At 40.4% G+C, this 15,420-nt stretch overlaps 1 protein-coding gene across 1 annotated transcript; it reads left to right on the top strand.

The window, feature by feature from the left end:
- The first annotated feature begins 1,753 nt into the window (after positions 1-1,753).
- LOC146689296 (tetraspanin-8-like) lies at positions 1,754-14,920 on the top strand. The gene is made up of 9 exons (XM_085436029.1): positions 1,754-1,911; positions 3,143-3,214; positions 3,304-3,420; positions 3,965-4,039; positions 5,082-5,177; positions 11,462-11,572; positions 11,653-11,688; positions 11,785-11,868; positions 13,753-14,920. Exons 1-9 carry the CDS (start codon positions 1,852-1,854, stop codon positions 13,891-13,893), a joined length of 792 nt encoding a protein of 263 aa, XP_085292155.1. The 5' UTR covers positions 1,754-1,851; the 3' UTR covers positions 13,894-14,920.
- The last annotated feature ends 500 nt before the right edge of the window (positions 14,921-15,420 follow it).

The following is a 15,420-nucleotide window of genomic DNA, read 5'->3' on the forward strand; positions in this document are numbered from 1 at the left end:
TTTCATTTTATTTTTTGTAAAAAATGAAGGTTATTACAAACAGTCCTGTTGATGTGTTAAATAAAAAAAAATGAAATTTGGTGGTAAAAATGAAATATTTAGAAGCTACCTTATTGATTTTAGCATTAAATTATAATAAACTTTATCAACAGGAACACCAAAATGGTGTAAAATTATGATATTATTTTATGCCATGTTATACCCCTAATTAAAGATTGTGAATTATTATGTAGTTTTAGTTTGCATTATTCTCCTGAATTAGAAGAAGCTGATAACTATTGCATTAGTTAAACTGATTTGCATTACATTAAATTGCTGACTTGTTGTGAATGAATGATATTGTTTTATGATGCATTATATTGCTGAGTTATAAGAAATACTGTTCGCAGGAGGTTATTGTCTAATTTGTCTGAGTAGAAGAGAACAGAGTGTGCTGGAGTTTTCTGCCCCATTTCAGCAGGAGCAGATAAACAGGGAGCCAAGGTCGTAGCTTAGGCGCTGTGTGAGAGAGAGCATGTGAATGTTTAGGCTTTTTATGATAAGGTGGAGGCACCAGAGGTTATAAAAGTTTGAGCAATGCTCCACCATTTTGAGATTTTGAGGCTGTCTGCATCAGTGTCCATCTCCCACGTGTGTGATCATTAAATCATCGTTTGACTCAACCCGGCCGGACCAGTGTTGTTATTGTGGTTTTTTCTCTTGTCTCCATCCCCAATATTTTGAACCTTAACAATGGTTATAGATATGTTTATCCCAGCAAAGGGAAATAAACCCCCCAGAAAAGCCTTGTAAGCGACCTTGCAGTTTGGATTACAGAATTTAAGAGGTTCACCTAAAGGCACCATGACGAACTGCGAACGCATATTGAACCGTAAAAAACCTTGTAGGTGCGCAAGTTATAATCACGAGGGGATGGTTGCGGTCGTACATAACCTGTGTTCCACATCAGGCACGTGCTGGTGGGGGGCGGAAGGGGCTTGAGCGCCTGCCCCTTTCCTGATGGGTGCCCCAAGTGCCCTTTTCTTGAGGCAAATTTTTATTTAAGAAATGCAATCTTTTCATTCTAACATTTTCTATCGTCTAATGAGCTTAGAAAGCATCTGGACTTCGTTAGTTTTCTTGAAGACGTTTCGACTCTCATCCGAGAAGCTTCTTCAGTTCCAAGAGCAAATGGTGGAGAGTCCCAGATTTGGAGCCCTATGCTAGTGTCCCCCATTTTCTATCATTACTTTATTAAGGATTAGGTGCAAGAGTTGTTAAGTGTGGATAATTAAATAATAGATTAATGCAATAGCAAATTGTGCCTTGCTCTCAGGTGAACAGCAAGTGGAGAGTGATAGATGAGATGAGGAGATGGAAGAAGGAAGAGAGGCAAAATGTGATTCCCAGGCAGAGCCTAGTTTATTTCTCGCAGTTCTTTTTAACCTGTTGCCTTACGGTTCCAAGCGCTGTCACCAATCTTTGCATTTTAGTATCATCTCATGAGCTACCATCTCTCCTATGGGGACTTTTTTAATGTCTACAGTCCCAGATCAACACAGCTCTGCTGGCTCTGTGGCCCAATATAACTTGCTATCATTTATGAGGGATATATTTGTTCTTCGATTCTTATCAAATCTTTACAGCAGTTTAAATCTGGCAAACACCGGAATGCCCCGGACTCTTCCTGTTAAGTATCATCTTGCTGCTCCGTGGTTTACTGGAACTCCCGCCCGCTGTCGTCTGGGGTAGTTTAAAAGCAACTCAACCCGCCCATCTCCTCTCACTTCCTCCGCAGCAGTCGGTGCTCCTGTGGACTCCACAAACAGAACTGTTTTCTTCAAAAGTGTTCTTCCCTCTCAAGCTGCAAATATGGCTCAGATCAACACCTGCCTTAAACGCACCTTCATCATCTTCAACATCTTCTTCGCGGTGAGTTGAGCTTCATTTTCAAACAGCAGCTAAAACGTGTTTGGTCCCAGCAGTAATTTAAAGTGCGCAGTGCCGGGTTGCTGTGCCAAAAACGTTTCCGTGTGTTTTTTATGTGTAATATCGTTACGTATGTTGCTAAATAGACTTCGGTGAACAGGTATTGCAAAGGGGTTAAATACACAATTTAAAAAAATTACCTGTTTCTCAATTATCTTTGTAGCTGTGTTATTGTACTTAATTATAATCAATCAGCTTCCTTTTGTCCGCGTAAAATATGTTTACAGAACTATTTTTGTATTTGTTGCGATTTCAGCTGTCCTCTTGGCCAGAATACTCTTAAAAGAGACATTTTTAAAGCAAACAAGATTTTTTTTTAAACTGCATAAATAAAGGATACATAAAAGTCACTGCCAAAAAGTGATTGTGCTTCTACCTTGTTACAGGAATGTTGTTTGTTGGTCAAGATGACTTGATATAATTCATGAGGGATATATTTGACATATGTTTCACATATTGTAGATCAACAAGTTATTTATAGCAGTTTAAATACAACCAATCAGTTTTTGGCAAATGCCAGAAATCAGTTTTTGGCAGACAATCACTTTTTGGCACAACACCGTCACATCTCACAACATAAGCTTCGAAGGCGTCACTGTTTCACTTGGGGTTGGTGGTTGGTGGACTTTGTTTTACTGGTTTCAGTTCTGTTTAGTTCTGTTACTTTAGTCTTTATTTGTTTGGAAGTAGGCCAGCTGATCGTTAGCTAGGCTGTGGTTACCTGTATTTCAAAATAGCTGCTCATATTCGAGTAATTCTAAGCTATGACCTAGTTTCCCGTTTTTCTGGGCGGTTTTTAAGCTTTGTGAATTCTTTGGTTTTTATCTTTTTGTTCATGTCGCTGTATTACAACACATCTGTGGAATGCACTGGATGACTTGATCCAAACAGATTGTACATACCTGTTCATACCTGCACAAAGAATGAACCCAAGCCCGAGGCTGAACCTGAACCTCAGCACAACAGTGATTCATAAATAAATCAAAAATAATGAATCGGTGTCTTTTTATTCATCAAATAATCAATAATTTAATGCTGTACTTAGACTTTTGAAAAGCTAAACTGCTGAACTGCTGTTCTAACTGCAGTTTTATTGTCTAAAGTTTTGGTTCACAGCTGTTTCGGTTGTCGTGGTCCATAAAGTTCTAACCAATCAGTTTTATTTTGTATTTAGATTGTTGGCGGCGTCATCATCAGCCTCGCTCTGCTGGCTCAGTTCTCCACCAGCATTCAAGAAGGAGGAAATGTGAGAACAAAGCTGTTGAAACACAGGTTTAACTCATGGGTGTGACTCTGAAGCCATATCTGACTTTTATTTACTGCTTTTGGCCGTAGCTGGAGGGTCGGGACAGTGGTCTGTTCAGCCTCTATATCATGGGCGCCATCATCATGGTGCTGGCTATCCTGGGAGCCTATGGAGCCCACAAAGAGAGCAGAGTTGCCCTGATTGTGGTGAGTACAAAGATTACCTGATCTTCTGGGATACTCTAACTTCAAAATAAAAACTCCAAATGTCGACTTACTGCTGGAGCCTTAGGTGGGCATCGGAAGTACTGTAACTTTTGATACTTCAGCCCTTAATTTTTAAGCCCCAAAGACTGCTGTTTGTACCCAATATGACCCCAAGGAGTAACTAACACACACACAGATCACTGTTTCAGAAAGTGTCCCCCTGTGAGTATAGACTTGCTGTGCAGAGCACACTGGAGCTGAAAGCATGTTCTGGAGGCACTGCTGTTAAAGTGCAAAACTGCTTTTAGGTAAAATGAGAACAGTTGAAAAGCTTGAAGTAGATCACATGCACAGTTGTGAAAGAATAAAAATTACTTCCTTTTTACATGTTACAAAATTAACCATCTTAGAAATATTCTATGATTTAACCTGGAGAGTCAAATGATCTTTTTTCTTCTTCCTCACAGTGAAACTGGTCAGGGTTGAGAAATGTCAGTAATCCCCAAATACATCAGATTAAGTGTTTTCATGTTCTTCCCCACAGTTCCTGGTGTGTATGGTCCTTGGATGTCTGGTGATGTTCAAATATGCAGTCCCGGTTGCCATCATGCGTCCACAGGTAAAGGCCCACCTGTCACTGCTTTGGAGTCTAATGATAGGAAATGTAAATACAGGCACTCCTTTATTTATGCTGTGAACATGATGAAGCTAAATTCACCAGTAAACACAATTAAAAGCCATCAAATTTCCAATAATTCATTTATTGGCAGTTGTTGTGTTGCGTAGTTTCAGAAAGTAGAGCATTTTCAGAGTGCTTTCCATGCAAAAATTCCCCATATGTTGTGCCAAATAGATAAAAATTTGATGCAAAGGGGTTGATAGAACTGAACACTAAGCTTGCCCCCAGCCCTAAAGAGATTCACCAGTGTCTGGTACATGTAAAGAGGTTTACATGAGCTGACAGCAGCAGAGAAGTTTAATCAGGTATTCGGTTTTCATTTTTATTGTACATGGTTTTATTGTACCTGGTATATGTAGCTAAGGTGGAAGGTTGTTAAAATAAACATATATTTAATGACAGTGTTTAACTTCAGTAAAATACTGTAGATGATAACCTAACTAACAACTTCATCAGTTGAAAGTGTAAGAGTTCACTGTGGCTAAAGACATAGTGGAATTTCAGCTTCCTCTGAAAAAGTTGAAATAACCACATTTTCACAGCCTGCAACCGCATGAGTGTCTGGTTGCCACATCAGCTCTACAGAGTGTTTAGCTTTGTTTTTCAAGGAAAAGTACTTGCAAACTACAGCGTTACAACAGCAGTGACAAATAACATCGTTTAATAATCCAAATGTCAACATAGTTTTTAGTGAAATTACTATAAATGAGGCCTAAAAGTGACGTAAAGCTGAGTTTCATCAGTTTAATCCTCTCAAGCTTTGGAGGGTTTTCATCTTATTTAAACTGTTCCTTAAAGAATTTAATAAGGTCTAAACTGTAATATTAAAATATTTCAGTTATTACTTCAATTCTTTTTGCACAAATATCTCTGCTGGAAACCCTTTTAGTCACTTTATGTATCAAAATAATCACCAAGATAAATAATCACTGGCTAAAAAAAATGGTAGAACAACGTTATTTGATGACGATTTTGTTTGCAGATTGAAGGTATAATGGAGAACAAGTTTCGGATGTTTCTGCCTTTGGATGAAAACTCAAGGGATATGAAGAACATGGCTGACAACATCCAGAAAATTGTGAGATATTCAGCTCTGCCTTGTGTTTTATACTTCATGTACTTTGTGGATTTCTCTTTTGTTCAATTTAATGTTTTATTCTTACATCCAAACCAGCTGAGTGCCATTAAAGGCTGGGTTGGGATTTCCATGAAACTAAAACTTAATGGTACCCTTCAATGCCAAAATTGTGAAAATGCTAGTAGGGTTGTTGAGAAGGGAAAACAATCCAAATCGTGAATACTAAATGGTACTAAAATTAAAAAAATAACAGCAACACAACCAACTTGGTGAAGCTGACAACCCGGTGTTTCTGAGGAATTTTGTCAGGTCAGCATTTTTAAGCTGAAGTATTAGATTAGATTAGATTAGATTAGATTAGATTAGATAGAACTTTATTAATCCCTCGGGTGGGTTCCTCTGGGAAATTCGATTTCCAAAAAAGCACAGCACCGACAGAAGTTACAGAGTTATACACACACACATATATATAAATGCAGAGACAATATAAATAAAATATACGAAGGGGATAAATAGAATAAATAGGAATAAAAATAAAAATACAAGTGAATTGCACATTTCAAGTATTGAGTCTATTGCACCGTTGACTATTTACAAAAAGTATTGCACAGTGAGGTGAAGAGGCACTACAGCTTAGTTGTTCCCCCCTCCTTTGTCCTCCTGTTTCCCCTCCCTCTCCCCTCCAGAGAGGAGTTAAACAGTTTGATGGCGTGTGGGACAAAGGAGTTTTTAAGTCTGTTAGTTCTTGTCTTTGGGAGAAGCAACCTGTCACTGAACAGACTCTTCTGGTTGTTAATGGCCGTGTGCAGAGGATGCCCAGCATTGTCCATAATGTCCATCAGTTTCTTTAATGTCCTTTTCTCTGCCACTGTCACCAGAGTGTCCAGCTTCATGCCGACCACAGAGCTAGCCCTCCTGATCAGTTTCTCCAGCCTGGATGAGTCCTTCTTTGCTGTGCTGCTCCCCCAGCACACCACAGCATAGAAAAGTACTCCAGCAACCACCGACTGGTAAAACATCCTCAGGAGCTTCCTGCAGATGTTCAATTCAATTCAATTCAATTTTATTTATATAGCGCCAAATCACAACAAAAGTCGCCTCAAGGCGCTTCATAGATACAGAGAAAAACCCAACAATCATATGACCCCCTATGAGCAAGCACTTTGGCGACAGTGGGAAGGAAAAACTCCCTTTTAACAGGAAGAAACCTCCGGCAGAACCAGGCTCAGGGAGGGGCGGCCATCTGCTGCGACCGGTTGGGGTGAGAGAAGGAAGACAGGATAAAGACATCCTGTGGAAGAGAGACAGAGGTTAATAACAGATATGATTCAATGCAGAGAGGTCTATTAATACATAGTGAGTGAGAAAGGTGACTGGAAAGGAAAAACTCAATGCATCATGGGAATCCCCCGGCAGCCTACATCTATTGCAGCATAACAAAGGGAGGATTCAGGGTCACCTGGTCCAGCCCTAACTATATGCTTTAGAAAAAAGGAAAGTTTTAAGCCTAATCTTAAAAGTAGAGATAGTGTCTGTCTCCCGAATCCAAACTGGAAGCTGGTTCCACAGAAGAGGGGCCTGAAAACTGAAGGCTCTCCCTCCCATTCTACTTTTAAATACTCTAGGAACAACAAGTAGGCCTGCAGAGCGAGAGCGGAGCGCTCTAATAGGGTGATATGGTACTACAAGGTCATTAAGATAAGATGGGGCCTGATTATTTATGATGTTAAAAGACCTCAGCCTCCTGAGGAAGTACAGTCGGCTTTGGGCTTTTTTATACAGGTGCTCTGTGTTGCATGACCAGTCCAGTTTATTGTCCACCCACAGCCCGAGGTACTTGTACTTGTTGACCACCTCCACCTCCTCCCCCTCTATCTGAACCGGCAGTGGACCTGCTCTAGACCTCCCGAAGTCCACAACCAGTTCCTTAGTCTTTGAGGTGTTGAGTTGCAGGTGGTTTGTGTGACTCCATGCGACAAAGTTCCTCACCAGACTTCTGTACTCCTCTTCCTGATCATCCCAGATACACCCCATGATGGCTGTGTCGTCTGCAAACTTCTGAATGTGGCATAATTCAGAGTTGTAGCAGAAGTCAGAGGTGTACAGGGTGAAGAGAAGAGGGGACAGCACAGTTCCCTGTGGTGCTCCTGTGCTGCTGACCACAGTGTCAGACGTGATGTCCTTCAGCCTGACGTACTGTGGTCTGTCGGTGAGGTAGTCGGAGATCCAAGCCACCAGGCAGGGGTCCACCTCCATCCTGTTCAGTTTTTCTTGAAGCATACAGGGCCGGATGGTATTAAAGGCACTGGAAAAGTCAAGAAACAGGATCCTGACCGTGCCTTTTCCCCCATCCAGGTGTGAGTGGGCTCTGTGTAGGAGGTACAGGATGGCATCCTCCACTCCGACACCCGCCTTGTATGCAAACTGTAGTGGGTCCTGGGCATGTTGTACCTGTGGTCGGAGGAGGTTGAGGAAGAGCCGCTCTAGAGTCTTCATAAGATGTGACGTCAGTGCCACCGGTCGGAAGTCATTCAGCTCATTGGGCCGGTTCTTTTTGGGGACCGGGACGATGCAGGATGTCTTCCATAGGGCGGGCACTCTCCCCAGTCGCAGACTGAGGTTGAAGACTCGTTGTAGCGGCTATTAAACATTAGCATTAGCTTTAACTACTTTAGCTATTAGCAGTTAGCCGCATTAGCTATCTATTAGGTTATCGTTAAGGTAGTGTGTAGAAGTGATGGCAAATAATAAAAGGTTATCGTTTGACTGTGGGGCATTGTCATCAGTCAGGACTGTCAATCCTGTTCTCCATCTCATCTGTGCCAGTCAACAATAACCCTCCTGTTTCTTCTGGGGTTTTTTAGTTTCACTCCTGTGGTCTGTTCAGTTTTGATAGATAAATAGTGTTAATTTAATAGCAAAGCATAATTATAAAGTTTTTTTCCTATATTGAAGCAAAAGGAAGTAAAGTAAGTACCAGCAACCAGAAACTGTGACAGCCTAACATACCAGCTCTGTTTGATAAGGAGTCAAAGAGTCAGAAGTGTTTGAACATTTATTTAAAACATAAAATAAGAACTGTGTCCTTTCATTCTGTCATTTTGTCCTCATGTTGTGTATTTTCTTGAGTATCAGTATCGAGCCTGAAATTCTTTTTACGTGACAGTGTTACTCATGAAGACACCGTGCAGCCACGCACTAACTGCCAAGTATGAAAAGTCATGGTTGGTTGCTTTGACAAAAGAGCTTCCTCCTGCTCGCTACATTCAGATTGCAGCCGTTGACTTTCCAGCTCACAAACATTTGTTGTCAGACCTGTTTTTCCATTCCCGTAATTCCACACAGGGCATCTGGTTGAGTTTAGGCTGCTTATTGGCTGTCAGATGCATTCTCAAAGAGAAGTGCAAATCAAGATATGCAAAGTGAAGAGCCAGGAAATGCTTTTACCAAGACAGTAAACTGTGTTCCTTTATTTTACTGTCCTGTTTTTATATTTAAAAAAAAAAAAAAAAAAAAAAAAAAGCAAGCAACACATGAAATGGTGTAACTGAATCTTTAAACTTTTTACACTAGTAGGACTGATTGTCACGTCTGCAGTGAGGTGAGGTTGAAAGTAGGACCCCAGATGCAGGCAGCTTCTGATGTGAGCGAGCTTTATTGACATGGTAGGTAAAACAGACAGGAATGTAACAGGCATGAAACAAAACCTAAGAATAACCTAAACTGGTAAAAACTAACAGAAACAGCAACGCAGGGAAATACACAGAATGACGGATGGCTTTTACACAGACGAACCTGCAACTAACAGAGGCAGACACAAGGATAACAAGAGAATGAGACACAGAAGGAGGACACAGCTGGGAGTAATCGGACATGACTAGACAGAGGAAACAAAACTAAACACACTGACATGAGACACGGACCTTCACAACAAAACAGGAAATACATAGACTGAACTTAGAGGTATAATATAACACAGAACCAAAACGTAGGAATAAACAAAGATACAGTGGGGCAAAAAAGTATTTAGTCAGCCACCGATTGTGCAAGTTCCCCCACTTAAAATGATGACAGAGGTCAGTAATTTGCACCAGAGGTACACTTCAACTGTGAGAGACAGAATGTGGAAAAAAAAAAAAAATCCATGAATTCACATGGTAGGATTTGTAAAGAATTTATTCGTAAATCAGGGTGGAAAATAAGTATTTGGTCACCTCAAACAAGGAAAATCTCTGGCTCTCACAGACCTGTAACGTCTTCTGTAAGAAGCTTTTCTGTCCCCCACCCATTACCTGTATGAATGGCACCTGTTTGAACTCATCATCTGTATAAAAGACACCTGTCCACAGCCTCAAACAGTCAGACTCCAAACTCCGCCATGGCCAAGACCAAAGAGCTTTCGAAGGACACCAGGAAAAGTATTGTAGACCTGCACCAGACTGGGAAGAGTGAATCTACAATAGGCAAGCAGCTTGGTGTGAAAAAATCAACTGTGGGAGCAATCATCAGAAAATGGAAGACATACAAGACCACTGATAATCTCCCTCGATCTGGGGCTCCACGCAAGATCTCATCCCGTGGGGTCAAAATGATCATGAGAACGGTGAGCAAAGATCCCAGAACCACACGGGGGGACCTGGTGAATGACCTGCAGAGAGCTGGGACCAAAGTAACAAAGGTCACCATCAGTAACACACTACAACGGCAGGGAATCAAATCCCGCAGTGCCAGACGTGTTCCGCTGCTGAAGCCAGTGCATGTCCAGGCCCGTCTGAAGTTTGCCAGAGAGCACATGGATGATACAGCAGAGGATTGGGAGAATGCCATGTGGTCAGATGAAACCAAAGTTGAACTTTTTGGTATAAACTCAACTCGTCGTGTTTGGAGGAAGAAGAATACTGAGTTGCATCCCAAGAACACCATACCTACTGTGAAGCATGGGGGTGGAAACATCATGCTATGGGGCTGTTTTTCTGCCAAGGGAACAGGACGACTGATCCGTGTTAAGGACAGAATGAATGGGGCCATGTATCGTGAGATTTTGAGCCAAAACCTCCTTCCATCAGTGAGAACTTTGAAGATGAAACGAGGCTGGGTCTTCCAACATAACAATGATCCAAAACACACCGCCCGGGCAACAAAGGAGTGGCTCCGTAAGAAGCATGTGAAAGTCCTGGAGTGGCCTAGCCAGTCTCCAGACCTCAACCCCATAGAAAATCTGTGGCGGGAGTTGAAAGTCCGTGTTGCTCGGCGACAGCCCCAAAACATCACTGCTCTCGAGAAGATCTGCATGGAGGAATGGGCCAAAATACCAGCTACTGTGTGTGCAAACCTGGTAAAGACCTATAGTAAACGTTTGACCTCTGTTATTGCCAACAAAGGTTATGTTACAAAGTATTGAGTTGTATTTTTGTTATTGACCAAATACTTATTTTCCACCCTGATTTACGAATAAATTCTTTATAAATCCTACCATGTGAATTCATGGATTTTTTTTTTTTTTTTTTTTTTTTTTTTTTTTTTCCCCACATTCTGTCTCTCACAGTTGAAGTGTACCTCTGGTGCAAATTACTGACCTCTGTCATCATTTTAAGCGGGGGAACTTGAACAAATTGGTGGCTGACTAAATACTTTTTTGCCCCACTGTACATCATGAAATCAAAGATTAACCATACAAAACAGAAAACACTGGGTCACAGACCCAGGACCGTGACAATGATATGTGTATCTGACTTCCCTTTAGAATCAAAACCATAGCTCTACTTTGAATCTCGGTAAAAAGCAGAAGTTTCAACTTCCTCTCTTGCGGCACAATGTAAATCAGAGGTGCCAAACATATTTTTGCATTGAGGTCAACATACAGCAAGCTTTGGTCTGAAGAAACTATCCTTTCTGTCAGTGTAAAGAAGTTTAATGACACATTTCATCTCTGTCTCACTGTAAGATGTGCGGTTTCATGAACGCATCTCGACTGGTTATAGATTTATATATTTTCTGTTTTAACTGAGATTTCTGTAGATGCTGAAAAATATGAACGACCACGGAGGAGACAATTAAAAGTCCAGAATTTCTGCCCCCTTCACTTTTTCCAGAGCTGTCCAACAGACCAGATTACATAGACTGGATTATATGGGTTGTATAGATTACAGTTAATCATAACAGCAGGAGATGGAAATGTCCTGGACAGTGTCTTTTAACACTCTCTCACACTTTTAAAAGAATCGTTCTCCATCTCATCTGTGCCAGTCAACTATAACCCTCCTGTTTCTTCTGGTTTATTTTAGTTTCACTGCTGTGGTCTGTTCAGCTACAAAGACTGGAACAACATTCCTGAATCCTGTAAATGCAACATGGAGGAGGAGGAAGAGGGCAAGTGTCAGACTGTTGGCTACAGAGTGAGTATCAACACACACAGCTTCACTTCTATTAAATGTAACTCGGTTAGTCATATCTTTTAATTTTTCTATCTTTCCAGTCTTTAATGGAGAGATCAACATCCATCTACACCCAAGTGAGTGACTCGGCTTTATTTTGAAAAATGTTTCTTGATTTCATCAGCTGATTTACAGAAACTATAACCCTAACTTTATTTTTTGTCTGTGTTTAGACCTGCTTCCCCATAATAATGCACTACTTCCTGCTGGGTTTTGACATCGTACTCGGAGTCTTCTTCACTCTGGCTATTCTGGCAGTGAGTATTGTTAGCTATTTAAAGACAAGGTTTCCACAGAGTAAATGTCCTGTTTCAGTTACTAATGGCAGCACTCAAAAAAAAAAAATCTGATTCAATATCATTTTTTAAGAAAGTAGTTTAATATAGCAGTAAAGTATTCAGAGTAGTGGATGGGGATTTTTTTAGATTTTAAATATGGTGAAATTGCAGGATGTGGTTTGTCTAAAGTGGTTTGATCTTTAGGTAAGACTTATGATGCATTATATAGGGCGACCGTGTCTCAGGGGGTTGGGAATCGCATCTGTAACCGGAAGGTCGCCGGTTCGATCCCTGGGCTCTCTGTCCTGGTCGTTGTGTCCTTGGGCAAGACACTTTACCCTACTTGCCTACTGGTGTTGGCCAGAGGGGCCGATGACGCAATATGGCAGCCTCGCTTCTGTCAGTCTGCCCGAGGGCAGCTGTGGCTACAACTGTAGCTTGCCTCCACCAGTGTGTGAATGTTAGAGTGAATGAATAGTGGTATTGTAAAGTGCTTTGGGTGCCTTGAAAAGCGCTATATAAATCCAATCCATTATTATTTACCATGTGATCTGTAATGATCCTTTAAAACTGAAAAAACAAATGGCCAGTCATTTAGCTTTTGTCTTGATGGGGAGTGTCACGTTTACATCAGTCACTGTTATTTTTGATTTACAAAATAATAACCGAAACTGTTTCTCTTTAAAAATGATCATGAAGTCCTAAAATCATGTTTCAAATACTTGAAAATGCCACATGCTCCAGAAGATCAGCATTTGATCTGTGACAATAAAAAGAAACATTTCTGTGATGAAATTTCAGTCAAAACTATTTTTTAGTTTAAGTGAGTTCAGTAAAATGTTCTCAGTTCGGTTTCATTCTAACCAAATACACCTGGAATTCCTGTTCCTGAGGTGGCCGCTCATAGTAAACATGGAAAAGTTTCAAATAATGAGGTCATTGCGTGTATAATACATCTAGTTGTTCAGTTTTTGGTAGCACTTTATAACACAACCTGCAAATACGGCTCAAGTACCCTGTACTTGCATGCAATTTGCAGGCAACAAGTCAGGTTTTGCAGGAAACAATGAGGCAAGTACACAGTAAGTACTCTGTACTTTCTGGAATGCGAGTCATATTATGGAGTCACCTGAAAGATACGCGAAACAATAAAACACTGTAGGACCCATGACTAAGCCACAAGTAGCCTATAATCATGTGTACCAATCCAGGTCTTTGCAGGAAACAATAAAATAATAACATAAAATATTGTATCATTATCTCAGGCAGAGAAGCCAAACCAAGTTGTTCATCAAAGCTTCTGTTTGAAGAACGAGTGGGTGGGGAGCCAATCAAATAAAAGCAACGAGAAACCAGAAGGAAATGTTTGTGTTAGTTGGAGAATGAACTTTCACCAAGTCCCAGAAAAAGATAAATATGATTATTTTGATATAAAAATAGAATTGTTTCATTGTGTGTGCGCGCGCACGTGTTGATTGATTGATTGATAATACTTTATTCATCCCGAGGGAAATTGGGTTAAGGCTGCCAGCCGTGCCAGCGCCATAAATCTAAATCTGATATTTCTCAGAGCCAGAATCTATTTTAGCTGAAAATCTTGACTCTGAGTTCAGTTCTCATTTCTCTTTAAATTCGAGACCTTTTCCTTTCTACAGTCTCGAAGTTCTTGCTCGTACAGAATGATCTGATTTTTTTGTATTATTGTTGGGCCTTTAGCTGACAACATGAAACACCCTGAGGAGACTGTTGTTGTGATTTGGTGCTATATAAAGAAAACTGAGTTGAATTTCCATGTTATCAATTTAAGATTTTTAAGCCTGCAGAGCAGCTGATTTTTAACTCTCCTTTCTGTGTCCCCTGCAGCTGCTCGGCACAATTCTGTCCTCGGCAATGATCCACCAGATGCGTTACCCCAACAGACCCCCCATCCTGCTCACAGTTCCCACTGTCCTCTCCACATCGCCACCAAAATACGAGGAGCTGTACAACCCTCCACCATATTAGACACAGAAAGATGCACTGTTCCTTTATTGCTGGCTTTGCGTGGAAGTTCCAGGAGTCCTGTTAGTTTTGTTTTTCTTGAATTTTAACGTGAGTTTGAGGTTTGTGTCCAAAGTGCCTTACAGCTCTGTAAGGAGTTCTGACTTGTTCCTTTAAGATCAGTGAAAACCCGAAAAATGCCACAGCTTTTCTGATACATAAACATTGTTCTTATGCTACTGTTTATTTATCTTAGTTGTTCTTGCTTTGAAGTTAAGAAATGTTTTCAGTTTTCCAAGATTTGACTTGTGGCTTTCATTTAGAATCAACTTTTATCAGAAATCATTATTTTTGTCACATGTTAAGAATGCAGAAGTTCATGTTCATTACATACAAAAGATAAGGGATGTGAAAGTGAAGCTCAAATCTCTCCAAAAGAGAACTGGTGCAGCCAGGACTACTAAAAATTAAAAGTTTAATTATTTGAATTCAAAGTTTACATTTTGAGTTTTAAATGTGTTTTCTATATATATTTCCAACACTTTTATCTTATTTTTATTTTTAAAAGTCCCGCTAAACTTTTAGAACTTTTATAAAAATGTTTTAAGGAAAAAAAGCTCCTCCCATTTTTAAGAAAAGAAATGAGGGTTATGCAGTCAGTGGCATTCAAGCATGGACTCAAAAGAAAACTCACACATGCCAACAACTCATTTTAGCCTGAAGTCGCCTTGAAAAAAGCTGCAGCAATCATTTTGGTTTTTTTCGTAAAGCAATTATTTTTTTTTTAAACAATGTGGACTCATTTATCTTACTCCACTCAGTGTTTTTGTACACACACACACACACACACACACACACACACACACACACACACACACACACACACACACACACACACACACACACACAAATAAATAAAACAGCATTTTAAATGTTTAGAAAGAGAATTTTTTTTATTCTACATTTTCTTGTGGGTCTCTTGTTTTTGTCATGTTTGATTTTTCTGATGTAAACATCAATGACTTACAAAAATAAAAGAGCAGCACAGACACCCCTGGTTTTCACAGACACTCAGCTCTTTCCACACCATTACTGCATTTAATTATTAATCATAAATAATAATTAATCATCGCTGGCTCTTTCTCCCAAAGTGTGTTTTTGTCCTGTCTCTGCTTGTCTTAAAGCCCAACCGGTTGTTCAGATGGTTGCCCCTCCCTGAGCCTGCTTCTGCCCGAGGTTTCTTCCTGTTAAAAGGTTAAAGGTTTTTACTTCCCACTGTCACCGAGTGCTTGTTCATAGGAGGTCATCTGATTGTTGGGGCTTTCTCTGTATTATTGTAAGGTCTCCAGCTTAGAATATAAAGTGCCTTGAGATGACAGTTTTTGTGATTAACTGTCTGTCATTCAGTGACAGAAACATGCAAATATCGAGACAGAAGACGAGCTACAAACAGAAGTAGAGTTCACAGTCATTTCTATTTCTTTCTGGCTGCTTAAGCTCATGTGTAGATAGATTTCCATGTAAGTATCCAGAGGCCTGTTATGATGTCTG

This window comes from Copadichromis virginalis, linkage group LG17 (assembly GCF_057382275.1).
Source record: "Copadichromis virginalis isolate Kocher_CV1m ecotype Utaka linkage group LG17, C_Virginalis_male_GT1.1, whole genome shotgun sequence".
Taxonomy (NCBI): Eukaryota; Metazoa; Chordata; class Actinopteri; order Cichliformes; family Cichlidae; genus Copadichromis; species Copadichromis virginalis.

Bases quoted from the DNA above. Each gene is read 5' to 3' on its own strand.
- LOC146689296 (XM_085436029.1), top strand. From the start codon at position 1,852: ATGGCTCAGATCAACACCTGCCTTAAACGCACCTTCATCATCTTCAAC. The intron at 1,912-3,142 runs GTGAGTTGAGCT...TTTTGTATTTAG, and splicing joins TCTTCAACATCTTCTTCGCG to ATTGTTGGCGGCGTCATCAT. The intron at 3,215-3,303 runs GTGAGAACAAAG...TTTTGGCCGTAG, and splicing joins GCATTCAAGAAGGAGGAAAT to CTGGAGGGTCGGGACAGTGG.